The sequence below is a fragment of the Amphiura filiformis genome, chromosome 7 (assembly GCF_039555335.1).
Source record: "Amphiura filiformis chromosome 7, Afil_fr2py, whole genome shotgun sequence".
NCBI lineage: Eukaryota > Metazoa > Echinodermata > Ophiuroidea > Amphilepidida > Amphiuridae > Amphiura > Amphiura filiformis.
The window spans coordinates 59,937,757-59,965,595 of record NC_092634.1 but is presented as its reverse complement, the minus strand read 5'-3'; the positions used below and the strand labels follow the sequence as shown (position 1 = coordinate 59,965,595).

At 39.6% G+C, this 27,839-nt stretch overlaps 1 protein-coding gene across 1 annotated transcript in view; it reads left to right on the top strand.

Moving 5' to 3' along the window:
* The window catches only part of LOC140157981 (uncharacterized), a 48,910-nt gene extending 43,664 nt beyond the window's left edge, over window positions 1–5,246 (top strand). Inside the window, exon 3 of the mRNA XM_072181230.1 lies at window positions 4,872–5,246. Coding sequence (XP_072037331.1) covers window positions 4,872–5,246 — 375 coding nt within the window. The remainder of the gene's footprint in view (window positions 1–4,871) is intronic.
* Window positions 5,247–27,839: the final 22,593 nt, after the last annotated feature.

Here is a 27,839-nt window from a genome sequence, read left to right as displayed (position 1 = left end):
AAAACATATATCCTACTCGTTCTTATACAATGTGTAAATTGATTCATACTCATTTGATAAATAAAATACAGAAACTGACCTAAACTTCATTTTCAAAAATAAATTAGCATACATTGACTAAGATCATATTGATCGCGTTATAAAAATAAAAACAAATATTTTCTGGTTGAGCTAGTATTTTCCTGACACCCTGTGGTCTACATTACACGAAAAAAGCGTTAATATTCCATTTGTTTTAGGTTGATTAGTATTGCGATAGTGAAAGCATCCTAGTGGTATTCGTAGGTAACATTGGGTTTTGATATCACATTTACTATCACACGTCCTGGATTTATTTGTCAAGATTAGTAATGGCACTTTTGGTTCCTATAAGGCCAATATGTCATCAATCAATGGGCAAAAGGAAAAAATTGTGGAGACATTTTTATTTCTGACTTTTATTTTTGGCCCGTGGACACTTTTGGTTGGATTCGACCATATACACTGCCGGTTTGAGTTAACTTACATGTACATTTTATTTTAAAATAACTTAATTAATTCGCAATGTATAGTTTAAGCCTACTATATTATAATAGATAGTGGCCAGCACATTTATAAAGGACTGGTTACTCACTACAATCTTCACTCTTAAACTGTGTTTTTCTGAATGTGCTGATCATGTTGATTGCTAGTCGGAAACTCCTGCGAAGCTATGGACATGGGATCTTACATACTCCATTCTATAACAGTCTGCCTAGTGCCTTGTGTGTTTTCTCTTCAATCATTTTGTTGAATGTAATTTTATGAATCAAATAGTTATGTGTCATTTTATTTATAATAAAGAAGTTATTAAATTAATAAAGTAAGACAATTTATTTATCTATAAGTGCATGTCAAATGGGGTACATTGTTCAATACTATATGCATAAATTATGCCCATATTATAGCTAGGCCCTAAAAACTTTATTTTGCATCGGATTTTTCCCGTTGAAAAGACAAAACTGATGTTTATGATAGCAACCATTTCATCAATAACATTTTGAGTCATTTTTATCCATAAAACGACACAGGATATGATAGATAACTACTTTCACATCAATATGGTCCATATGATCACAGATTGTTGAGAATCTGTGATATGATCCGGGATATGATGAAGATTTTGATTCTATAGATCTGTTATCAACATGATATCACGCTGTTCAGTGGTCAAGGAGTAAGGACCCCGGTCAAGGACACTGATATGACATCATAGGTGATGTCAGATTTTCTTCTGCTGACCATATGATGCTATATATATTAACTATTATTGTTACATTTAGGCCTTTAAACTTTTAAAGTCATAATTAATTAGTTCAAACATAACTTTGGTAATACTCACTCGTTTTCGTTCGTTGAAACGGCAAAACATACTTACTTTTCCTAACAAATCGAATTAAAATATTTAAAAAAAATTTAACCACAAAAAGTAAAAAAAAAAAATCATTCCAATACCACTAAAATATAATCTCTTGAGTAAACTGACCCCAAACCTGAACAGGTACCAGCCCCGAATGGGCTGGCGAAAAGAAAAAATAGCTGATCATTTATAATGCATATGAATAAAGTAATGTAGTTACACAATTTGAAACATTGAGGCCGTTCTATTTTTCAAAGGTCATTTAACTGTTAAATGTAGTGGAATATATCACGCATTGATAGGTAGCAGGTGGAGCAAATTTTGTCAGCGGTTTTTTGTTGCCGTTTGTTCGCAGTCCCTATTTATCTAAAAAAATAAGAAAATTCACAATATTCGTTCGTAAAATGGGGACAAAATCCAAAAACATTTCTTGACCCTTCTTCACATAAAAGTGGGGGCAGAAATCAAGATTCGAACAAGTACCATTCACCATTCAAGGCGCACCTTCTACCGACTGAGCTAACGGGCAGACAATAGAAGGGTGTAATTTTGAACTGAAGAATATTAAAAAAAATATGAAGAAATTACAATGTTATAAAAAGATTTACCAAAATGAGTTAGGTATAACGTATGAATCGATTTACAAATTAAGTCCAATGGCACTTTGAGAAAGAATACCTGAAGAAACCCCAAAACATTTGCTGCTCTAGCAACTAACCTAGTGACCCAAAGTATTGTGTCAAGTCACGATATTTTTTTTTCTGAGGCATTATGTCCAGGTTGCTCAATTTAACATACACGTATCCTTAATGCTGTTGAGATTTTACAAGGATGGCGCTCTCACATTTCTAAGAATCCAAAAGCGCCATTAGGCGAACGTTTACGGTAGTCCACCTCAAATGACCTGTAACAATTTGTGATTGACATTACTTAATTCACCTCGGATGACTTTGATCTGACATTCAACATTTTCGCGCTTACACCAATCATATCCACATCCATAACAATTTAACTCTTACAACTTCCTGTCAACTCTCTAATTTAAAACTCTAAATTTCTGTCTGTTTGCCTTTTCTGTCTTGAACCATTTTACACTACAGTTTATTAAGATAAGCAAACATTGCTGGGTAGATAACAGGATTTAGTTATTTACTTAATCCAATCATGGAGGTAGTAGCTAGTACTACCTCCATGATCCAATCATGGCATTAACGTACATTTTGGTCGTCAGTGTTTTAAAATACAACAATGTAGAACATGTATAATTAATATGTCGTGTTGTTTGCATGCAGTTTGCCGCCCAATTGTGCCACCATATTGTAACTTTGGCAATAACCGCTATATAGATTCTATGGTAATTAGCAAACAAAAGCCATCAGTTTAATAGGCGTCGTTAATTGATCTTATCACTATGGACCACAAGAGTCTCATCCCAATGGCATAGTCCAATAACCTCAATTACATAATCATAGTGCAAAATTTGACCTCAAGTTGCAGAGTATGAGTTTGTGTACAAAGGATGAATGTACAAATGTATTAGGGTTTAAGAACTGTTCCCATGATAGATGAGCATGTTGTGGATCCTAGTGTATGGTCAAATGTCACCGTCTATCGGGTTCTAAGGCACACGGTAAACTGGTTGAACTCATACAAAGGTCAGGATTTATTTGGTGTTTTTATAAATCCTAATGTTGTATTTTAAACAAAGAATATACGCTCACCATTTTATCCCGTGCATATCAGAAAACAATAATAAAATAAAATCCAAGCAAATTGTGGTTTTATTTCTGAGCTGGGCATAATTTTAGCAAAACAATTGCGAAGTCAATCTAGCAAGAGTGAAATTAGAAGCTTTTCACAAAGTCATGCATATATATTGTGGCGCCTCCGTAGAGGGCGCCACAAAAAGTACATTACAATCGTGTAAAAACCTGAATTACATTTTTTTTGAGGGCGTTCTTTTCAGCAAATGTTATAATATGGCTTTAAATCCGACCTATATGCATATAGTTCACGTAAAAACAACCAAGACAGTCCTTTCATTTTACCTCATTATTTCGGTTTAAAATGGACAGAAAACCTTCCTGACAGTTATTACTAATATTATTTTATCATTTTTGGGAAATAATAACCAAATTTAAATTCAACGGTGATCATACATTAGATCTATGGCTTTATTAAACGTGTTGTTAAATCTCCCTGTTCGTGTGAACGTGTACTTACCATCTGAACCACAGACCTCGATCTTATCGCCACAGCACCCACCCATTAGTTCGCAGTAGTAATCACATCCACACATATGAAATGTCACGGGGTCCACGGGAGAGGTACCACAAACTCCTTTACAAGAAAGTGCTGCAAGAACAAAGAGTACAATGCAAAATTGACTTGTTGTGTAAATTCTATTTCAACTTTAAGGCTATTATGGAAGTTGACTGCTCTATAATTCGACGCTTCTATATTAAATCCGAAGGTTCTTTAGTCCGAAGGTTCACAGCATTCGCTAGTCCGAATTTTAAAAGAGGTTCTCTAGTCCGGAAAAAAAATCTTTATTCCGGCGGTTCTTTATTTCAAAGGTTCTATAGTTCGAAATTTAAAAAAGGTTCCCTAATCCGAATATTAAAAGATGTTCTTTAATCCGAATTTTAAAAACGGTTCTCTAGTCCGAATATGAAAATAGGCTCTATAGTCCGAATTTTCTAAAGGGAATATAGAGCCTATTTCATATTCGGACTATAGAACCCTTTTTAAATTTAAATTTAAAACCAGAGAACCGTTTTTAAAATTCGGATTAAAGAACCTCTTTTAATTTTTGGATTAGGGAACCTTTTTTTTTTAATTCGGACTATAGAACCTGGGTGGTAAATGGCTGCATGATGCGCACTTCCAACCTTTGCTTTGCTCTCCTTACCTAACCCCTCTTTCTCCCTGCATGCCCTTGCCTTTCTCCCGCATGCTGCTTACCCTTTGCTTTACTTTGATTTGCTGTTCTTACTATACTTAAGGTTGTAGACGCAGGAGGCAATTCCATCAGTCCTCCTGTTCCTAATCGCCTCTCTGTAGTTACCATCCCCCACGTTCTCGAAGATTGCATGTCAATCGCGGACCACCTGTTACGGCATAGTTAACAGACTCTGGGGCTCTGGGGGCAATAGCCTATGGCCTGAAAGGCTGCTGGAGCAGTCTGGAAGGCTATAGAATATCGCTTACGGGAAGGAAAACCCGAACAAACCCATAGGGGCACTTACGTGTATATTTAAGGCAAGTGGCTGGTGGCCGGCCCGCCCCTATGTAAGTAATGCAACAACTCACCCGACTGGGAAGTCATTGGCCGTGTGCCCAGTATGTAAAGCAGGTCAATACTCTTAAAGAGTAATCTCCTATCATGAAAGTCGACCCCCGTTAAGGCCCCTGAGTCCCGGTGGCTGCTCGTCGGCAACAGAGTGGCAGGGGTGCTAAGAATCCGCCGGATGATTGGTTGCCATCTCCACAGGTACGGCCAGAGGAAGAAACCAGGAAGACAACCAGGATCAGCGTAAGTAGCCGGAAGTCGACAAAATACCAATATGTGACAAATGCCACAGCTGAGCAGGCCTCAAATACAAGGGGCCGCACTGTGACAAATAAGCCAATAGTGACAAAACAGCCAACTCTAACAAAGACTGCTGTAGAGGAACTTACAAAGAAAAGGAGCTCCGGTGGTATTAATATAGGAACCTGGAATGTCAGGACGCTTAGGACAGAAGGTCATTGGGAAATCCTCCTTGATGAAGTTAGAAGATTTGGTCTTGACATCCTTGGACTCTGCGAAACACATCTGACACATCCGAGACACTCATCAACAAAGATGAATACACCATCCTTCTAGCAGGTAGGAAAGATGGCATTGGAAGAGAAGGTGTTGGGCTTCTAATATCACAGCCACTTCTTGAATGCCTTGTCAGCTATGAATCCGTCTCTTCTAGAATCTTAACAGCAAAGTTCAAAATGAAGGATGGAATACTCAACATCATTAATGTTTACGCCCCCACCACTACGCACAGTGATGAAGAGAGTGATGAATATTATGATGGGCTACAACATCACTTTCAGAAAGTCAATAAGAAGGAGAAACTTATCCTTATGGGGGATTTCAATGCCAAAATAGGCTCTGACAGTAAAGCTTGGACCCCCGCAATGGGCAAGTATGGTATTGGTAATATCAACAGCAGAGGGGAGAAACTGTTCGAATTCTGCATGCTCCACAAGTTGACAGTTTGTAACACCCACTTCCAGCATAAAGCCTGTAGAAAGGTAACATGGACAAAGATATTGCGGAGGAGCTAATTCCAAAAGCTAGGAAGCGCCTATTAAAGGAAGCAATCTGGCATGATCCCAGGATTGAAGAAGCGAGGACAGAACTACAGCAAGCGCAACTTGTGGACAGCCAAGAAGTTTCAAGCATGTCAAGATCAGAACTGCAGTCTAAGAAGAATCATCTGAGAAAGGTTTATGAAGAGGCAAATGAACAAATCCTTAAAAGAAAGATCAAGGAGGTGGAGAATTGTAACATCAACTGCCAGCATAAGGCAGCCTGGGACCTCATCAATGAAGTTAGTGGGCGTAAATCTGCTAAAAAAGGACAAATAAAAGGGGACACGCAAGGCGAAAGACTGAATGCTTGGTTCCAACACTTCCAGCAACTACTTGGAGACCCACCAGATGTAACCGATGAGTATGAAGCCATAGATCAAGTATACGAAGAGTTCAACATGCGAACTGATGCTTTTGATCAGGTTGAATATGACACTGCCAAAAAAGACATTTCAGAAGGGAAAAGCACCGGTGAGGATGGGATTCCACCTGAAGTCCTAAAACCTTGACCCGGTCCTGAGATTCAACCAAAATGGTTTTCGACCTGGGAGATCTACGGTGTCACAAATACTTGCTCTAAGGAGGATAATTGAGGAAGTCAAGAACAACAATCTCAATGCAGCAGTAATATTCATCGATTTCAAGAAGGCATTTGATACCATCCACCGTGGGAAAATGCTTGACATAATGAGAGCATATGGAGTCCCAGAGAGGATAGTGGCTGCCATAGGATGCATGTACCATCATACTATAGCTCATGTCACATCACCTGATGGTGTCACTAAGGATTTTGAGATCCAAGCAGGAGTTCTGCAGGGAGACACTCTGGCACCATTCCTCTTTATCGTAGTCCTTGATTATGTTCTAAGGAATGCTATGGAAGGCAATGAAGAGCGACTTGGCTTTACTCTGGAGCCCAGGAAAAGTAGGCGAATAGGCCCACGCACAATCACAGACCTGGATTTTGCAGACGATATTGCTCTTCTAGCTGACAACCTCAAAGACGCGCAAGAACTGTTACATCTTGTTGAAGCTGCTGCACAGAAAGTGGGGCTAGGAATGAATGCCAAGAAGACCAAGGCAATGCTGTACAAAGAAACTCCGTCTTCAATAAAAACACTGGACGGAAGCGAATTGGAGATAGTGCAACACTTCAAATATCTAGGTGCATGGACTGCCAGTAGTGAGTAGGACTTCAACATCAGAAAGGCACTTGCTTGGAAAGCATGCAACAGCATGGATAAGATCTGGGAAAGTAATCTACAAGAGATCTAAAGACCAAGTTGTTTACCACCACGGTAGAATCGGTACTAACATATGGCGCTGAAACATGAACAATAACAACCAAAATGAGAAAAGCTATGGATGGCTGCTATACCCGTCTCTTGCGGAAGGCACTAGATATCTCATGGCAAACTCACACCACCAACAAAGAACTATATATGAATCTGTTACCAATCTCTGAGAGGCTCAGGATTAGAAGGTTAAAGTTTGCAGGGCACTGTGCAAGAAGCGAAGAGGAAGCAGCTTCAATTGTTCTTATGTGGCAGCCCAAACATGAAAACATGGAAGAGGTGCACCCAAGAAGGATTATATCAAGATGTTGGCAGATGATACAGGATTAACAGGCCCAGACATCAAGAATTGTATGCTTGACAGAGCAGTTTGGAGAGCCATTATGGGAGTCCGACTACAAGAGTCGACATAAGCAAGCAAGTAAGCAAGCACCAGTCAGAACCAAACACCTGAAAACTACTCCAAAAAGCTACGACGTCAGTAGACTTACCAACCCCCTGATTGCAGAAGAGTTCAGAGCCAAGACTGGTGGCACTTTTGAACCCCTGCTTCAACTGGAGGATACTGATGTAGAAGACCTGTGGGCTAAGTTCAGAGACACCACAAACACAATTACTGAAGAATCAGTTGGTATTATGAGGGCTCGCCAAGTGAAGGGATTGCCTGAAGAAGTCAGGAAAATGTGCCACTTGAGAAGAAAATTCAGAGTCTTGATGTTAAACAACCCCTCAGCTCCAAACAAGAACTGCTATCGGAAGCTGAACAAAGGGGTCAAATATCAAGTGAAGCAGTGGAAAAGAAAACTTCTTGAAAAAGACGTTCAAGAAATGGAAGAAGCCCATGCAAAGAACATAAGCCATGATCTCTTCAAGAAAGTCACAAAACTAGCAGGTGATAAAACCAAAGTTCAAACTGCAGCCAAAGACAAACATGGTTCACTGAAAACAGCCCCAGAGGAAGTAATGAAGTGCTAGGAGGAATACTTCAGTAAACATCTGAATACAAAATTCCCCAGAGACTGTAATATACTTAAATCCATCCCGGAGCCTGTTAACTCCGCTACAGCAAGTTTGCCCTTTTCAATAGGTGAAGTTGAAGAGGCCATCAAGAAGCTCAAAAACAACAAAGCGAGTGGTTGGGATAAGATCTCAGCAGAAGTGTTGAAAGCAGGAGGACCCATGTTGAAACAAATGTTGTTGAAGATCATCAACACTGCCTGGGCTGAAGGAAAAATCCCTGAAGACTGGAGTAAAGGTCTAATAACCCCTGTGTACAAAAAGGGCGACAAACTGGACCCAGCCAACTACAGAGCTATTACCCTCCTGTCAATCCCAGGAAAAGTATTCTGTAGGATGGTTCTTAACCGAATTCAACAGACTGGAGATAACCATCTGAGAGAGGAACAGTGTGGGTTCAGGAGTTCCAGAGGCACCTCAGATGCGGTATTTACAGTACGCCAAATCTTTGAAAAGGCTAAAGAAAGAGGCATTCCAATACACTGGAACTTTGTAGACTTCAAAGCAGCATTTGACACCATATGGAGGGAGGCCCTTTGGAAATGTCTGCGATCAGTAGGAGTAGACGCCAAACTGGTGAACCTCATTGCAAAAATGTATGAGCAAACCAAATGCTCAGTCGTGGTAAATGGAAAGATCACCGATTGCTTTGAAGTCCTAGTTAGTATTAGACAGGGTTGTCTTCTCTCACCATGCCTCTTCAATCTATATCTGGAGTTTGTCATGAAGGACATCCAAAATCTTGGCTCCGGTGTGCAGATGGGTGACATCATGTGCATTAACAACATCCGATATGCAGATGACACCACACTCATGGATATGGACTTTGAGAACCTGCAAATCTCCACGAATGAATTGGAAAAAGCATGCAGCAGCTGGGGAATGAAAATTAACCCAACAAAATGCAAGATCATGTATGACGATCCAAGAGATATCATGCTGAACCAAATGCCATTGACAAAGTAAATAACTTTGTCTTTCTGGGTAGTAGTGTGCCCTCAGTAGAAGAGGATATTAAACGTTGCACAAAGTTGGCAGCCTGGGCATTTGGTAGATTGAAAAATACCATCTGGTCTAACCATGACATCACCAGATCGCTGAAAGTAAGGATCTACCAGTCGCTCATCCTCCCTATTGCTACCTATGGGTCAGAATCCTGGGCGTTACGTGAATCTGATCGACACAGATTGGATGTTTTTGAAATGCGATGCCTTAGGGCAATGCTTGGAGTTTCACTACTTGACAAAATCCGAAACAATTCCATCAGACAGAGTCTCAACATCACTAGCTCCATCAATGATGTTATCTGCCGGAGACGTTTGAAAAAGTTGAGATTTTTATATCACTGGAAACCTCTGGCTGCATAATGTTTATGTACCAAAAATCTCTTGGAGATTAATTCATTCAGAAAAGACATCATGAATTTGTTTTTCGTTCTGGTATACCAGAACGAAATTACAACACATTGTCTATGGAGCAGGGTAATACACATAATCATGCATAACTCGCAAACGCAAAATCGGAATCAACTGAAAATTTGGCAATAAGCATTTTTACGTGGATATCTAATGGAAAAAGTCATAAAAAGAGGATGTAAGGATCACGAAACTCCCTTATTCTTAATATTAACGAAGCGCAGGTGTTTACAACTTGACTTTCGCATACGGCATAATATTAGAGTTGGTGAAATGACGCAGAAAACTCTATCAAAGACACCCTTAGCTTATTCTTATCCTTACCTTCACAGGTGTCTCCACTGTAAATAGTACCAGCACAGTCACAGGAAAAGGAATCTATTCCATTCGTACATATGCCTCCATTTTGGCATGGGTTAGAGTCGCATTCGTTGATCAAATCCACTATGATATCTGCAAATCAATTATAATAATGATACACTAATACTATAAAGTACTTCAATTTAGGGGCCTACATTTGTTTTACATGTGTCTCCAGTGTAGATAGCACATCGAGTTCTGTGAGGTAGCAGTCGTACATGTAGTGAAAATGATATTCCATTTGCAGTTCTCATTATTCTTACCAATTTCCAAGAACATTGGGACCTGAGTTGAGTTATATAGTCAAAATCAAATATCTTTAGAACGGATCTTTAGGCAATGGGTTTCTAGAAAGAAGTGAATGAGGAATGACCTATACCACCTGGTTATTGCCAACCGTGTTAGCTTGGCTAGTGATATTAATTTTATTTGAGCCTGGTCACACCAGGACCCAAGCGTACGTCTGCCCGGTCCAACTTGTCAAACAAGCAAAAAACAAAACCAAAAAAACAACAACACCAAAACACACACAAGACAAAACACACATCTGTTTCAATTCCACTCAAGTTATTCTGGTTGCAACAGACTCTGCTTTACGGATTTTACACCACACTCCATCCGCCCAATTTAAATCTACCCCACTGACCATAAGGGGCTGTGCAATAATTATGAGCCCCGGGGGGTAAAATTTCCAAACGGCTCGCCAAAACAAAAATCGCTTGCCCCCCCCCCCCGCCAAAAATCGCTTGCCCCCTCCCCTCCCGGACCGCCAAAAATTCTTTGCCCCCCCCCCCTTGAACATGCCAAATTTGTGGGATCCCAATTTGCAAACCTTAAATGGTCTAGATGCATGTTGCGAGCCCAGCGAGCAGGAAAGTTTGCATATTTAAGCGTTTCCGTACTGTTTTTCTAAGCCTTTTTAGAGCGTTTTATTAAAAAGGCGCCCCATGAATGTGTGCCAAAGATCGCTTGCCCCCCCCCTCTCGGCTTGCCAAAAATGGCTTGCCCCCCCCCCTTTCGGCTCGCCAAAAATTTCTTGCCCCCCCAATTTTACCCTCCCCAGGGCTCATAATTATTGCACAGCCCCTTAGTTTCATGACTGCTGTGCCCACCGCTGCTTCCACTGCTTGACCCACTGCTGCTTCCACTGCTTGACCCACTGCTGCTTCCACTGCTTGACCCGCTGCTGCTGACGTCGCACAGCAAACCAAACACAACGCAAAGCAATACAGCCTGGTAAACGTCCATCTATAAATTAATGGGAATTATAAAACGAAAATTCACACAATACAGAAACTGTGAAGTACAAAATGGATTACAGTGGCACCCATTTTTTCCGACAAAATGGGTTACAGTGGCACCCATTTTTTTCCGGGGAGGGGGTTAGGTCAATTGATTTCATGGCATAGACATCTCAACATTTTACTTAAATCTGACTTTTTGGCTCCCAAATACAAATAGTGGAATTGTCAGTGTTTTTTCGTTGGGACTGACGGTGGAGCTCCCAAGGGTGAGGCGTGGGAAACAAATGCACTGCATAATTCTGATATACACTTGCAAACTGATGATTTTACGTAATTTTTGTGGAGAATATTACCATTAGGCATAACAAAATATATATAGTGTTTCATTGGCGTGACATGCCAAAATAATTAGGGTTGGCCGGACGTTTTTGAAGCAGCGCCCGCAGGCGATGCTTCCCTATTTAATTTCACCGAAATGACTTGCATACGATTAGGTGATATTCCTCAACTTTCGTTGATACACCATTCAACAGTGGACTTCGGGTATATATATAAATGCGCATTTATAAATGCGCACGTGACATCTACAAGTCGCCATACCGTGTTCAACGATGTAAGATACCCGGATGTGCACAAATTCCACACGCAAGAGTATAGGCGAAAATGACAGGTTACAAGGAAAATTGGTTTTGCAAAATAGTGGCATTGATTGCAAAGGGCAAAATAATTTGACCCGAAACATAAACTCTTTATTTGGATTTTCCATTACGGAAAAAAAAAATTTATGACAGAAAAGCTAGATATAGCTGATTTAAAAAGTTATATTTCATTATTTCCGTGCTAAATGGGCGTGGCAATTGGCCATATTGATGACGAAATGTGATTCTTACTGGCGTTAAGGTCAGAACTGGGTAGCTGCCGATGATGTTATTTGATGTTTGCACGTAGGGAACTTAGGGGCTGTCATTTTCTTCGGAAGGAAGGGGTCATGGATTTATTTATTTGGGAGTCAAGATAAGTATCCCCCCGTAGCGCCGCCAATGAACATAACTCTGACCCTAATTTTAACTCTAATTATAACGTAAATTGAGGAAACTATAACTTTAGCCCTTTTCGGTATAATGACCCTCTCAAACTAATATGCTAGATGTCTCCGCCCGACCTCCTCAATTCTAACTTACTCATTCGCTCGCTAAATGGACAAAAAACAAATTCAAAATGTGTTTTTAATCACCTTTTTGTGTCCCCCATGCTAAATCGGTAATCTGTACGCCCTTTGTCACCCTTTGACGTACAATTTAGAGTATAAACACGTAGATGACTGTACATGATCTAATCATCCCGGCTGGAAGACTCGTATACTATACATCACGCTCATACGTTATATGACAATATGACGTACAATCACGTATGTTATGCATGGTTTGAGGTTTATTCAGCTAGTAAGTTAGATCTCGTCATACACATTATTGTCATGTTATATTGTAATTGTATACGTCATTTTTTGTTCAGTTTGATTCAACCGGCTTATAAAGTTTTACTTTACACGGAAGGGGAAAGTTAGCAAAAAAACAATTAATTTATGAGTGTAAAATGGGGGAGGGGTGGTTTTGTGGGAAGGGGGGAGGGACAAATAATATTTATAAAATTATAAGTAAGGCGAGAAAGAGAGAAACGGACGAACGGACCTTTAGACTAGGAGCCCAGACAATTTATTCAGCTCAGAAGAGACAAAAGGTTTGATGGTCTGATTATGTTAGTATAGGCCCAAGATTCAATATTCCATATTGCTGTCGGGTCACAGCCTGTACGTTCAGCCTGGGGGTCACAAAAAAAAGGGGCCAAAAAATGCATTTATTCAGCTCAAGAGAGACATGGACAAAACTTGTTGGATATCACTCCCAGGAGGATACTTTTCATGCCTATAGCAATGACAGCAACTTTGGCCTGTACGGGGGCCCAGACAGTAGCCCCAAAGGGGCCCGCCCATATGGTGTTATTCAGCTGAAGAGAGACAAGGATGAATCTTTTTGCATTGGAACTATTACACATTGGGGCGCACAAAGATACCAATGACAGCAACTTTTTCCTGTACGGGAGCCAAAAAAGTAGCCTCAAAGGGCCCAATGTCCCATAGCTGATTTATTCAGCTGAAGAGAGACATGGATGAATCTTTTTGCATTGGAACTATTACCCATTGGGGTTTACAAAAATACCAATGACAGCAACTTTTTCCTGTACGGGGGCCCAGACAGTAGCCTCAAAGGGCCCGATACCCCATAACAGGTTATTCAGCTGAAGGAAGACATGGATAAATCTTTTTGCATTGGAACTATTACACATTGGGGTGCACAAAAATACCAATGACAGCAACTTTTTCCTGTACGGGGGCCCAGACAGTAGCCTCGACAGTAGCCTCAAAGGGCCTAATGCCCCATAACAGGTTATTCAGCTGAAGGAAGACATGGATAAATCTTTTTGCATTGGAACTATTACACATTGTGGTGCACAAAAATACCAATGACAGCAACTTTTTTCTGTTCGGGGGCCCAGACAGTAGCCTCAAAGGGCCCAATGTCCAATAACTGATTTATTCAGCTAAAGAGAGACATGGTTGAATCTTTTTCAATTGGAACTATTACACATTGGGGTGCACACAAATACAATGACAACATTTTGTTCCTGTACAGGGGCCTAGACAGAAGCCTCAAAGACCCTGATGTCTCATAACAGGTTATTCAGCTGAACGAAGACATGCATAAATCTTTTTGCATTGGAACTATTACACATTGGGGTGCACAAAAATACCAATGACAGCAACTTTTTCCTGTACGGGGGCCCAGACAGTAGCCTCAAAGGGCCCGATGCCCCATAACAGGTTATTCAGCTGAAGGAAGACATGGATAAATCTTTTTGCATTGGAACTATTACACATTGGGGTGCACAAAATACCAATGACAGCAACTTTTTCCTGTACGGGGGCCCAGACAGTAGCCTCAAAGGGCCCAATGCCCCATAACAGGTTATTCAGCTGAAGGAAGACATGGATAAATCTTTTTGCATTGGAACTATTACACATTGTGGTGCACAAAAATATCAATGACAGCAACTTTTTTTCTGTTCGGGGGCCCAGACAGTAGCCTCAAAGGGCCCAATGTCCAATAACTGATTTATTCAGCTAAAGAGAGACTTGGTTGAATCTTTTTCAATTGAAACTATTACCCATCGTGGTGCACACAAATACAATGACAGCAACTTTTTCCTGTACAGGGGCCCAGACAGTAGCCTCAAAGACCCTGATGTCTCATAACAGGTTATTCAGCTGAACGAAGACATGCATAAATATTTTTGCATTGGAACTATTACACATTGGGGTGCACAAAAATACCAATGACAGCAATTTTTTCCTGTGCAGGGGGCCGGGGCCCAGACAGTAGCCTCAAAGGGCCCAATGCCCCATGACGTTTTTGATGGAGAGATGTGATGTTCAGCGCTGTACTTGCTTCCTCTTCGCTCACGCTTATGATTCGAAGGTCCTTCCTATGGATAGAGTCTAGTAATCCTAGAGTGGGTGTGCTGGCACTCATCTTAGACAGTGAGGCGTCTTTCATCACACTGCAAACTTTAGCCTTGTAAACAGTTGCTCTGTCTCTGAAGCCTCTCTGACATCAAGTTTATTTGCAACTCTCCTCAGAGCGCCCAACTTCTGTCCTGCTCTGTATAAGACGTTAGAATTGTGCTTTTCTGTCGACTGCTGTCGACTGTGACTCCCCGGATCTCCAGCTCCTCCTTCTCACCCAGTGTGGTGGTACCAAACAGAATATTTATCTTGGTTGGATTCCTCTTTCTTGATACCGTATTGCCATTGCCTTACCTTTCGATGTCTCGAAGGTCACCATCCGTCTGTCATGCCTATCTGCCCAGATCCTCATTTTCTCCAGGTCTCTGTTTAGGCTAGCCGGGCTGTCTCTAGATGTAACCTCACAAAACAAGGTGGAATCATCTGCGTAGATGTAGAATTGGGTTTCACACTCATCACCCAGGTCATCAATGAAGACAGAGAATAAAAGTGGGTTCAATATTGACCCGTAATGGAGGATGGCCAGATACAGACAACTTTGATGGAATGATCTGTCAGGTAGCTACTAATCCAGATGAGCAGCTTGCCGTATATTCCTTTTGCCATGATTAAAGTCCATTATGACAGACATTATTGAATGCTCCTTTGATATCCAGGGCAGTCAGACGCAGGTCGTTGCCTCTGTCCAGGAAGTTGGACCACTCTTGGGTTAGTTATATTGTGGTATGGCCTAAATCCAAACTGTCTATCTGATATCAGTTGGTTTTCAAGGAGGTAATTCTGAAGTTGGTTCTGTACAACAGCCTCCTTGCTCTTGCTGGTGATGCAGAGCAGAGGTACATAGATGAATAAATAATAAATAAAAAAATAAAATAGTTAGACTTCGCATCTCTTATAAATAGGGATGAAAAATGCAGCATTCCATTGGCCTGGAAAAGCTCCCTTGGAGAAGCAAAGCTCAAACAGCAGACTGAGTGGTCTTGCCAGTTCTGCGCTGTATTCCTTCAGGACGCTTGCAATGATTTCATCAGGACCTTTGAGCATGTTGCTGAAGCTGAACTTCAGGAGCAAATTTTTCTGTGCGGGGAAGCTAACATTTTATAGCGACAAAGGTCTGGCAAATGTTTCAGCTCTGACTTTTGATGTAGTGTAGACTCGACGCCCATTCTGCAGCACTGGTATATCAACTCTGATGGACTTACCAGACAGGGTGTTAGAATTTATGGGCTATCTGGCCCTTTGAGGCTACTGTCTGGGCTCCTGTACAGGAAATTAGTTGCTGGCATTGGTATTTTTGCAAACCCCAATGAGTAATAGTTCCATTGCAAAAAGATTCATCCATGTGTTTCTTCAGCTGAATAAACCAGTTATGGGACATCGGGCCCTTTGAGGCTACTGTCTGAGCTCCCGTACAGGAAGACGTTGCTGGCATTGGTATTTTACAAACCCCAATGGGTAATACTTCCATTACAAAAAGATTCATCCATGTGTTTCTTCAGCTGAATAACCAGTTATGGGACATCGGGCCCTTTCAGGCTACTGTCTGGGTCCATGTACAGGAAAAGTGTGTAAACCCTAATCATGCTAATTATGGGTAATAGTTCTAATGCAAAAAGATTCATCCATGTGTCTCTTCAGCTGAATAAATCGATCACTTATGTGACATCGGGCCTTTAAGGCAACTGTCTGGGCCCCTGTACAGGAAAAAGTTGCTGTCATTAGTATTTTTAGACCTCAATGTGCAATAATTCCAATTCAAAAAAGATCCACTCACATGTCTATGTTTCTTCAGTTGAATATCAAGTTATGGGATATTGGGCACTTTGAGGCTATTGTCTGGGCCCATGTACAGGAAAAGGTTGCTGTCATTGGTATTTTGTTGACCCCCATGTGCAAAAGTTCCAATTCAAAAAGATCCACCCATGTGTCTCTTCACCTGATATTGGGCCCCTTGAGGCTACTGTAGGGGGCCCGTACAAGAAAAAGCTGTTGTCCTTTGTATTTTTGTAATCCCCAATGGGTAAAAGTTCAAATTTAAAAAGATCCACCCATGTGTCTCTTCAGCTGAATAACCAGTAATGGGGCATCGGGCCTTTTCCTTTGAAGCTACTGTCTGGGCCCCTGTACGGGAAAAAAAAGTGGCTGTCATGTAGTGTCATTAGTTTTATTGTAAACCCCAAAGGGTAATAGTTGCAATGCAAAAAGATTCACCCATTTCTTCCTTCAGCTGAATAACCTGTTATGGGGCATCGGCCCTTTGAGGCTACTGTCTGGGCCCCGTACAGGAAAAAGTTGCTGTCATTGGTATTTTTTTTGTGTACCCCAATGTGTAATAGTTCCAATGCAAAAAGATTTATCCATGTCTTCCTTCAGCTGAATAACCTGTTATGGGGCATCGGGCCCTTTGAGGCTACTGTCTGGGCCCCGTACAGGAAAAAAGTTGCTGTCATTGGTATTTTTGTAAGCCCCAATGGGTAATAGTTCCCATGCAAAAAGATTCATCCATGTCTCTCTTCAGCTGAATAAATCAGCTGTGGGACATTGGGCCCTTTGAGGCTACTGTCTGAGCCCCCGTACAGGAAAAAGTTGCTGTCATTTGTATTTTTGTGCGCCCCAATGTGTAATAGTTCCAATGCAAAAAGATTCATCCTTGTCTCTCTTCAGCTGAATAACACCATATGGGCGGGCCCCTTTGGGGCTACTGTCTGGGCCCCCGTACAGGCCAAAGTTGCTGTCATTGCTATAGGCATGAAAAGTATCCTCCTGGGAGTAATATCCAACAAGTTTTGTCCATGTCTCTCTTGAGCTGAATAAATGCATTTTTTGGCCCCCTACTTTTTGTGACCCCCAGGCTGAATGTACAGGCTGTGACCCGGCAGCAATATGGAATATTGAATCTTGGGCCTATACTAACATAATCAGACCATCAAACCTTTTGTCTCTTCTGAGCTGAATAAATTGTCTGGGCTCCTAGTCTATAACCAATGCAGACGTTGTAAGACTGGTGAAATATGGTCAAATTTTCTAGTCCTTGTGAGCATGCGTGCAGCAGCATTTTGAGCCTGTTGAAGTTTACTGAGTTGTCGTTCAGTGATTCCATATAATAAAGCATTTCCATTGTCAAGACGTGATGTGACTAAAGCGTGGACAAGTGTTGCAGCAGTATCATAATCGAGCACTTTGCGAATTTCATTAATGTTTCTAATCTGAAAATAAGTTGATTTGCACACATTTTTGATGTGGTCGTCCATTGAGAGAATGTTGTCAAATATAATTCCTAGATTGCGAGTATTAGTAGAAGCTTGAATGTTGGCAGAATTAATTTGAAGAGAGTTGGAGCGAAGTTTTGATTGATTATATTTGGAGGTGATAATAAGAAGTTCAGTTTTGTCATCATTTAATTTCAATTTATTTACAGTCGTCCATGATTTAATGTCCTTGATACATAATTCAATTTGCGAACGTGAAGAAAATTCATCTGATGCACTATCTAAATCAAAAGATAAATAAAGCTGTGTGTCGTCGGCGTACATGTGAACTTGTAATCCATGCTTGCGGGCGATGTTAGCTATTGGAGACGAGTAAATGGTGAAGAATTGAGGTCCTAATACAGATCCTTGGGGGACACCGAAAAGGAGTGGAATGAATGATGACAAACAACCATTGATGTTGACAGCCTGCAATCTGTCGGTCAAATAAGAACGGGTCCATTCAAGTGCACTACCTCTAATACCAAAAGAGGAGAGACGCGACAGAAGGACACCATGGTCTATGGTGTCGAAGGCAGCAGATAGATCAAGTAATACCAAAAATACACCACGTTTTTTATCCAAATTACACAGTACGTCATTTTGAACACGAAGTAATGCTGTTTCAGTTCCATGATGTTTTCTATACGCTGATTGGAAGCGCTCATATAGGTTGTTGGCAGTAAGATGATCAGCTATACGAGATGAAACAACCTTTTCAATTATTTTTGAGATGAAAGCCAAGTTTGAGACCGGTCGGTAATTTTTCAAGATTTCAGAGTCAAGCGATGGCTTTTTAAGAAGAGGTGTGACGAGGGCAGTTTTGAAACAAGATGGAAAAACTGCCGATTCCAATGACAGATTAACAATGCGTGTAATAAGCGGAGCAAGCAGCTGAAGATGATTCTTTAAAAGCCAAGTAGGAATAGGGTCAGAGTCACATGATTTTGGTGGTGAAGCACTGATGATTTTACAAATTTCCTCTTCCGACGCAGGCGGGAAAGCATCTAAATAAGATTTCAAATCATGTTCAATGTCCGAAGTAGTGGATGTGTTTTGCTTGTCAATAGCAGTAAGTTCAGAGTCCAAATCATCACGTATTTTAATAATTTTTGAAGTGAAGAAACTATTAAATTTTTGTGCCAGTTGTTCCTTAGAGTTGTGAGAAGGAAGTTTTGCTTTTCCTTTTTGGAGCAGCAGACTTTCAACAATCTTAAAAAGTTCCTTCTGGTCAGAACAATTTGAAATTTTGTCTCTATAGTATGCTGCCTTGGCATCATAAATCATGTTATAAACATGTTGGCGTTGAGTTATAAAAAGCTGACGATCCACTTCCAATTTGGTTTTCCTCCACTTACGTTCAAGCTTTTCCTCAATTTCTTCGCTTCATCAATCTCAGGGGAGTACCAGGGATGGGAAGGGCGAATTGTAATGGTACGGGATTACAAAGGTACATGCTTATCCAAAATGTTACAGAGAGTTGAGTTATATTTATGTACAATTTCATTTAGATCTACTGATGAATCAGTGCTTGCGAAAGATTTCTCAATATCCAAAGCAAATTGTCCATGGTCAAGTTCTTTATATTTTCGATAAGAAATGTGCTGTTTCAGAAGTGGAGGTTTCTTGAGGTTCAGCTTACAAAGAATCGAGACATGATCAGTCATAAAACAGTCGACATTAACAGAATTAATTAAATTATCAGAGGCGCGGCCAATTACTAAATCCAAAATATGTCCTTTGATATGAGTCGGAGAATTAACATATTGATCAAAGTTACAAATATCCAATAGTTCTTTCAGCCGTGCAGTATCATTATCATTTGGGTCTTCAAAATGAAAGTTAAAGTCACCAACAATTAAGAGTTTAGTTCTTGAGGTAGATGACAGGGTACTAAGGAAATCAGAAAATTCTTGAAGAAAAACTTTGGCTGTGACGCGATGCTTCTTGCTGTAAGTTGGTCTGTATATGACAACCAATTTCAGAGAAGAACATGTACCAGGAAAAGTCAAATCACAACATAAACTTTCAAAAGAGAGATATTTGAATTGGGAGCCGGTACTTCTGGTTATTGTTTGTTTATGTATAACTGCTACTCCACCACCGCATCTATTTGGACGAGGGACATGGAACAGATCATAGCCAGGTAACGTAAGATCACCAATAGTTTTCTTGTGTTTATTTGAGTCGGACAACCAACTCTCGGTGATCGCAAAAACATCCAAGTCATTATTCACAATATAATCACAAATAACATGAGTTTTATTGCCGACAGATCGAGCATTAAGAACACATAGGTTTACAGAAGCAGCATCAGTGTTATTATCTTGATTTTCAGGTTGTGGAATAGAAGCAGGTATTTTCCTGACGGAAGGAACAGATTTTGAAAAATGATCCAATGGGTCAATTATATCACATTTGTCTTTGAATTTATGTCTACGATGCCCACCTCTTTTCTTGCGAGGTATTCGACAGCGGTTGGTTATACCCAAGTTCTTAAGGTGATTCCAAAGTTCACTTGGGAGATGAGGAACTGTTTGTTGGTCGTATTTATTAAGTTGTAGAAGTTCAGTTCTGCTGTATGAGATGGGTTTGAGATCATTTGTATTAGTAGGTGGATGCGTAGATTCAGTTTCATTAGTCTTGAGTGGTCCAGGATTATTTTCAATGTCACCACATAATGTAAGCTGAAATGTGACATTAGAGTTGGCATAATAGAGTATTCTGCTTTTCAAATATTTTCCATTATGATTACATTTACAATCATAATATTTCTGAGGAACAGAAACATTAAGTTCACAGTTGAGTTGAAAATCGTCAGACAAGTTGATTAAACTTGTAAAGACAAGTAGGAAAGTTAAAGTGAACAATTGAAAAGTCATATCCCCCTGTACAGCCATTATGAAAAACAATGGCCTTGTCCAGTCATCATTTAACACAACAGGTGTGGGAGCAACTCACATCCAGACCAGACAACCTTGTAGTTGTACTTGGAAATTAGAGCTGCTGTGGTCCCTACCTTCTGCACAGTCTATGTAGGCCTATATACAGTGTGTAAATTCAGAAGATCCAGCTAGGAAGAGTCAGAAATGTTACTTCATAAAATACATCAAAAATATTGCATCAAAAGTCATGGAAATTATCCAGCAGATTCCTTGGTTATATATCCAATGATAGTCAATTTTACAAAACAGGAAACACAGTAAATCCAACAAAAAACTTGACAAGACAGGAGACAGATCAGAGGTTGCTGCTCACCTGTTGTGGTGGCGCCCTCTTCATAACATTAGTTATGTTTGTACATGGGGGGTGCTGTGCAATAATCATGATCCTTTGATATCCATGATTTATCCTTGCAAATTTATAGCATCGAACCTCCAGCCAATGTTCCTTGCCAGTGCTAGCCACGAAACAAGGTCACAACTGTAGCCACTCCTTCAATGGTCGCCATTTCAGTGATTGACAGTGATGTAATGCAAATATGGCGCTGGCCATCTGGTTACGTGCGCATTTATAAAAGCGCATTTATATATACAACCGAAGTCTACTGTTCAAAATACATTACGATAATCGAGCTAAAATGAGATCGAAAATTACAGGTTAGGCGCATGCACATTCTGTATTTTTATGAGTTTGTTTTGTATGGCAGTACATGACTGAGAAAGAGAATAAACATAGTTTGTCTTTTTAACAGTCTGTGCAAGGGTTGGCCGGTTTGTAGTATGTATTAACAGTCTAAATGGAGGTCAACCAGGCGTGTAAGGTGAGACCACCAGATTTTGAAGGGGTTGTACTATATTATTCAGTCGTGAATTCAAAGAGTTTGCACTATACTCTGATTAAAAACAAAACGACACGCCATTTTATAAAGTGACTGTAGTGCCCTTAGTGAAACTTAGTGAAACTTGACAGGGCCTTACCAATTATAATGGTGTCTTTTGTGTGTAATTTAGGAACACTCTTGATTTGCCAGATTACAATTTTATGTTTTCCTAAAAATATAATGGTATGTCTTTTATAACTTACGCAGATCTTCCGAGTGACGTAATGGGCATAGTGACATTCGTTTATGGTGAAAGCTTCAGGAAATGGTACACGGTTATGCAGGGGGTTATTCCGTGAATTCAAAGAGTTTGCACTATTAATAACGAAGCAACACTCACGCCATTTTACAAAGTGACTTGTGTACTTAGTGGAACTTGAAAAAGCTTATCAACTATATAGCGTGTCTTTTGTGTGTATAAATTTAGGAGCAAACTCTGATTTGCCCGATTACAAGTTTAAGTTCCCTAAAAATATAATGGTATGTCTTTAAAAGCTTGCGCAGATTTTCCTAGTTACGTAATGGACACAGTAACACTTGTTTGTGGTATAGGGGTTCAGGAAATGGTAGGGGGTATATCAATTACGTGATTGGTGTATCATAGTTGAACTTGGGGCAGATCTTCCGAGTTACGTAATGGCCACAGTAACATTCATTTATGGTATAGGGTTTCAGGAAATGGTAAAGGGGGTATATCAATTACGTGATTGGTGTATCATAGTTGACACGATTGCTCTTCATGTATCATGAGGGCTTCAGGAGGTATATCAATTACGTGATTGGTGTATTGTATTGACATAAGTTAGACAAAGACCTATTTATCCAAACAACAATAGTGTTTTCACATGTGTCACTTTCACGCTGATCTGCACTGAAAACGGCGATACCGGTATAAAAGCAACCCTCTTCATTTAAGGTGCGACACAGCATCACAGAAATTATTCACATTTTTTAGACATATTGCATTTAAACATGCCATGAACTTTATAAACGTCATATCGCCACATTCCGCCAAAGTCATTAATGTAACTCAATGCTTGTAACTTAAGCTTAGTTTAACTTATGTATAATATGCGTTCTTTGTAATATTACGAATGTACTTCTCCACATTTAAGCTTTAAATACGTTTATAATATCCACATTTACCAGTACAAACTGTACAACTCATCTGCCAAACCAGATTTCATGTAATCTTTCAACACAGCCTTACTTTTGCCAGTAACTAAAATTTTTATATGTACATCTGAACGTTATGTTTTTCCACCAAATAAACTGATACGAAGTGCAATTTCTGTGTTCAAGTGCTTTACTCCAAAGTGTTCTTATAGTATATAGCTTAACTTTGCTTCCACTTCAAACAGTGTTTATAAACCACAAACCTATTAAATGCCCAACATTTCGTTGAACATACACTGTAAATCCAAGTGTTAAGAGTTTTTGTAACACTTTTTAACACTGAAAAGTGTTTATTTAGGCCTATCCAATTCACACTAAGTGTATAAGACACCTAAACACCAAAGCAAACACAAAGTTAACACATAAACACAAAGAATAAACATATGACAGTATTAAGATCCTAAACATGACATGTTGAGTTCCAAAATTGTTAAAAAAGTAATGAAATACAACAGTAAAACATCTAAATACTCATCAGTGTTTACTCTTAATATTTATGTGTTAACTTTTGTGTTTTGGTGTCATACCTTTACTGTATAATGCCAAAATTGTTCCAGACACCCTAAACACTTGGACTTACAGTGTAGGCCTACATTTTCACCCATTAATACTTTGGTTTGTATACCTCATTAAGTAACTCTATCCATCCCCCCACACAAAAAAAACATCACAGTTTCCAAAATTTCAAAGATTTCCTTTGACGCTGCTTAACCCTTTTAAAGCGTTTTTTTATTTGTGTGTGTGAAGCTGTCGTGTTTCTAAAGGAATCAATGTGGTCTAAAGCATATGCCAAAAATACACACAATTAAGAATGCCTCTTCAAAAAAGTACGCAATATAAAAATGCAAATATACACACAATGTTAGTACTACTAGATTTTCAAAACAAAATGCTCAATACAAAATGTCTTAGGCCTATTCCTGTTTGAACAGAACAGTCAAGTCGAACACAGGTATACGGTTGAAAAGTAATAGAAGGTCCTGTGTCACAACCTGGGGTACCTTTGTGTTACATAGTAAAAAAATGAAATGGTTCAAACATTTTACCTACACATCTCATTTGAAGTGGTTCATCCTTCTGAGCATTTTGACACCTTTTTTATGGAAATCGGTTAAAAAATGAGAGAGTGCAGGCAAAAACAATCACAAAGTAGGGAGGATGTAACCCCACCTCTTGTTTCCACATTTACAATCATTCTGAGCAAGTATTGGTCTTTTAAATGAACTTTTGTATTTATTCACTTGGTTTAGATGTCTGGGAGTTCATTTAGACATTTTTTTACTAGATTCAAATTTTTAAAGGGGGTCTTAAATCAAATTTACAATATGAATCCCTCCCCCTAATCCTCCTCCCCCTAATCCTCAGCCACCCTTGGCACATTTCATGCCAAACGTCATAAGAAAATAATTGAAAAATATTTTAAAACAGGATAAAAACATGAGCAATATAGAATAAATTAGCCTCAATTTAAGACCTAATTGAATCTTCTAAGTGAAGGAATACTCAAGAGACAGTGTTTTGAAATCCAAACTGCACATCAAAATGTAACAAAGCCACCTTTTTGTGTACCCCAGTATATGGCACAGGATCAGAAAGGTGTGGGTCTGTGTTTTATTCGGGTTGGTTGGATTATGCCAAACAGATAATTTGTGTACCGAATATTAGAGTCATAGGGGTACGGAGGGCACGTCCCCCATTCGATCTGAAATTTTAGAAAGTCCCATCGGAAAATTGCCGAAAATCAGACTCGGTGCCCCCAATCATGGTCGGTGTACCCCCACCCCCATGATGACCCACCCCACGCTACGCCACTGTGGTTGAAGGTTTAGACAACTCAAATATTTGACACTAAATTATTTTGTATGATACAATAAACAACACACGCTCACACCCACCCACACAAACCAAAACGAAATATATAATCTTGTTTATTGTGAAAATAGTATACAGAGATTTTTGAATTGAAAGTCGTGCATATTGTATACCTGGATTCATTGCCAAAAATGATCACAAGATCCCTCAAATGTCAATGTCAAAATGCGATAAATGATGATGATGATGATGATAATGATAATAATAATAATAATAATATAATAATAATAATAATAATAATAATAATAATAATAATAATAATAATAATAATAATAATAATAATAATAATGATAATAATAATAATAATTATATTAATAATAATGACAAAATTCATCATCAAAATGTGCTTACGATTCATCTATAACCATGATACGTCTGGCAAAGAATGAATTAAAATGGCAATATAGAACAAAGAAACAAAATAACATGTTGTCCTTACCATGCTTAAGTTTAGTTCTCAATCACTTCAACGTCGAAAGAAATGCGAAAAGTTTCGATACTTCAGTCGAGCTGTTTGTTGTTTGTAGGACCGTAGATAAATTGTGACTCGTCAAGTGAACAACTCTTTTTACTTTGCATTTACATTGTCCAGGGTCCACGGTCTCAGAGCCCGGGAGGCGGTACTTGCCGCATGCGCTATGCCAATTTTCCAATACAAATGTGATCAATCCCTAAATAGGCTACCATATTCCATTTAAAATCCACACTACCCCTGTGGAAGATTTAGCTAAAGTCGCCCACAGAGGGAGTATAAGTTTTGAATAGAATAGACAATTGGGAAGCTTTCATTTGAAATACTCACACCCGTTGTGGAAGATATAAGCTGATATAGGTTATAGGGAGTATGGGTTTCAAAATGATCAGCCCTGATCATGTACATTTATAAAACATACACCCGCTGTGAAAGATATTTTCAAAATCTTCCGCAGGGGTAGTGTGGATTTCAACTAGAATAGCTAAATTTGCATAATTACATACCCTGCAAAAATCTGAGATTTAAAGCAAAAATCACGGGACCGACGTTGCCCGGGAACTTCAGCCAATCAGATTGCTGACACGTATTTACGACCTAGGCGCTGTATGAATTATTAAAATAAAATTGTGAAAACTATTTTGTTTGATTTTATCACTTTCTGGAAAAAAAATTGCACAAATCTATAATTTGTCAGATATCGTACAATATTTTGCTTTAAAGATTCGGTACCCAAATTCGCTTAATTCTTTTTTTTTTATGCGTCCCCCATCTCTCATCCGTTCTTGATTTTCATTTGCTATTAGTTTATTATTTCCTTCAATATTGCGAAACGCCTTTCTTTTCCCATAAATCTTTCAGCCCTTTCCAGTGGCGTAGCTGGCGGGGGAGAGGGGGGCAGCGGGGCGATTGCCCCCCCCCCCCCGGTAACAATTGCCTATATGGGCCCCCGCAACCCTAGCTCAAGGAAAAAAGAGGAAAAGGGAGGGAGAGGAGGGAAAGAGAAAGGGGAGAGGGAGAGGAGGGGAAAAAGATGGGGAATCCATACGATATGCAATACCATACGATTATGCTTGGCAAAATTGTCTATTTGGCCCCCCCCTAGTGCAGGGAAAAGAGAAAGGAGGAGAGAGAGAGAGAGAGGAAAAGAGGGAGGAGAGAAGGAAAGAGGGAATCCATATGCCTAAGATATGTAGTGCCATGCGATTATTATCAATATACTCGACAATATACTTGACTTCTTGAAGACAAAGAAACAGGAGCAGACTAAAACAAATAAAACAATAAAAGGGCCAACTCCCCAAAAAAGTCGAAATATGTGGTCAAGAAGGCCGTGTCCGACATGTTTCTTGTATTGTATGCCCCAACCGAACATTATCAGTATCGACACAAAATTGGCCGATTTAGTCATTTACTATTGAGCTATTTCAAACTTAGGGCCGGATTTACCATTAGTCCAGATGGGTACGGGTCCAGGCCCCTAAAATAGCCTAAGGTATGTTCCCCAAAACACCATGTATTGGACCGAAAATGGTAACAATGCAAAATTTTGTGCGCTTCGCGCGCACTGGCCTTACGTACAATTTACCTTCATTTTGGGCTAAAATTGTCGCCCGCACTTTAACCAGGAAATTAGCAAGAATTACGGCCAAAATTCATTTCTATTAAGACCAAATTAGTTATAAAAAAGCAATTTTTTCTCGTGGAGCGCGCAATTTCTTTGAAAAAGTAATAACCCAGTTTACCATTTTCCCTCTTGGGCCACTGTATTACCAAATTTAAACTTATTTCCTTTGTTTGTTTGTTTTATTTTTCTTTGATATATTTGAAAGTATACTCTTCTTTGAAAGAACACTTTTTTCGATGGGGGTGCGTCGCACCACCCGCACCTATCCCCATTTTTGTTTGGTGGATTTGGGCCCCCGCCCCATCCCTGGAAAAAATCCCAGCTACGCCATTTGCCTTTCTGTATTGACTAAGAGGGCTCTCCTCAAACATTATTTTACTTTATCTGAGGGCAATAATGTCGTAGAATCTTAAATAACATCACTAACTTCTGATTTGTTTGTCCTACAATGCCTTACGATCAAGAACGCCCAAGGTTCTTTTGTTTCCTTTCTAGTTGCTTTCCTGTATTTTTTTCTTTGATCAGCATTTAAAGACCTCTATCTTAAAAGTAGATATGCCGACATGTTCCGGATTTAAGGGAATGGGCCACAAACAGTTAAGCTCAGTTCTGCATCAGAGAGATATTAAAATCTGCATAATTGCACAACTCTAGCACACCTACTTCCCCACTAACTAATCAGAGCATTCTAATATAAAGGCGCTGTTTCTAAGTCTGCTCCTGGGAGGGGTTTGGTATCATGCGTTTTGATACCTTATTTGCAATGACACTGGTGTAGACAGATAGTTCAAGGGATAACCTGTTACCTGGTATTCCCAAAAACTAATTTGGTGTCATAAAGGCAATTGTTTTCCATTGTTTTCTTATCATATCTGATAATATCTGACTGGAATTAAATGAATAATATTATTATAATTTATAATCTGTTTTTTCGTAGAGCTATTAGTCCTATACCATATTGCCCATTGCCTGGGACTGG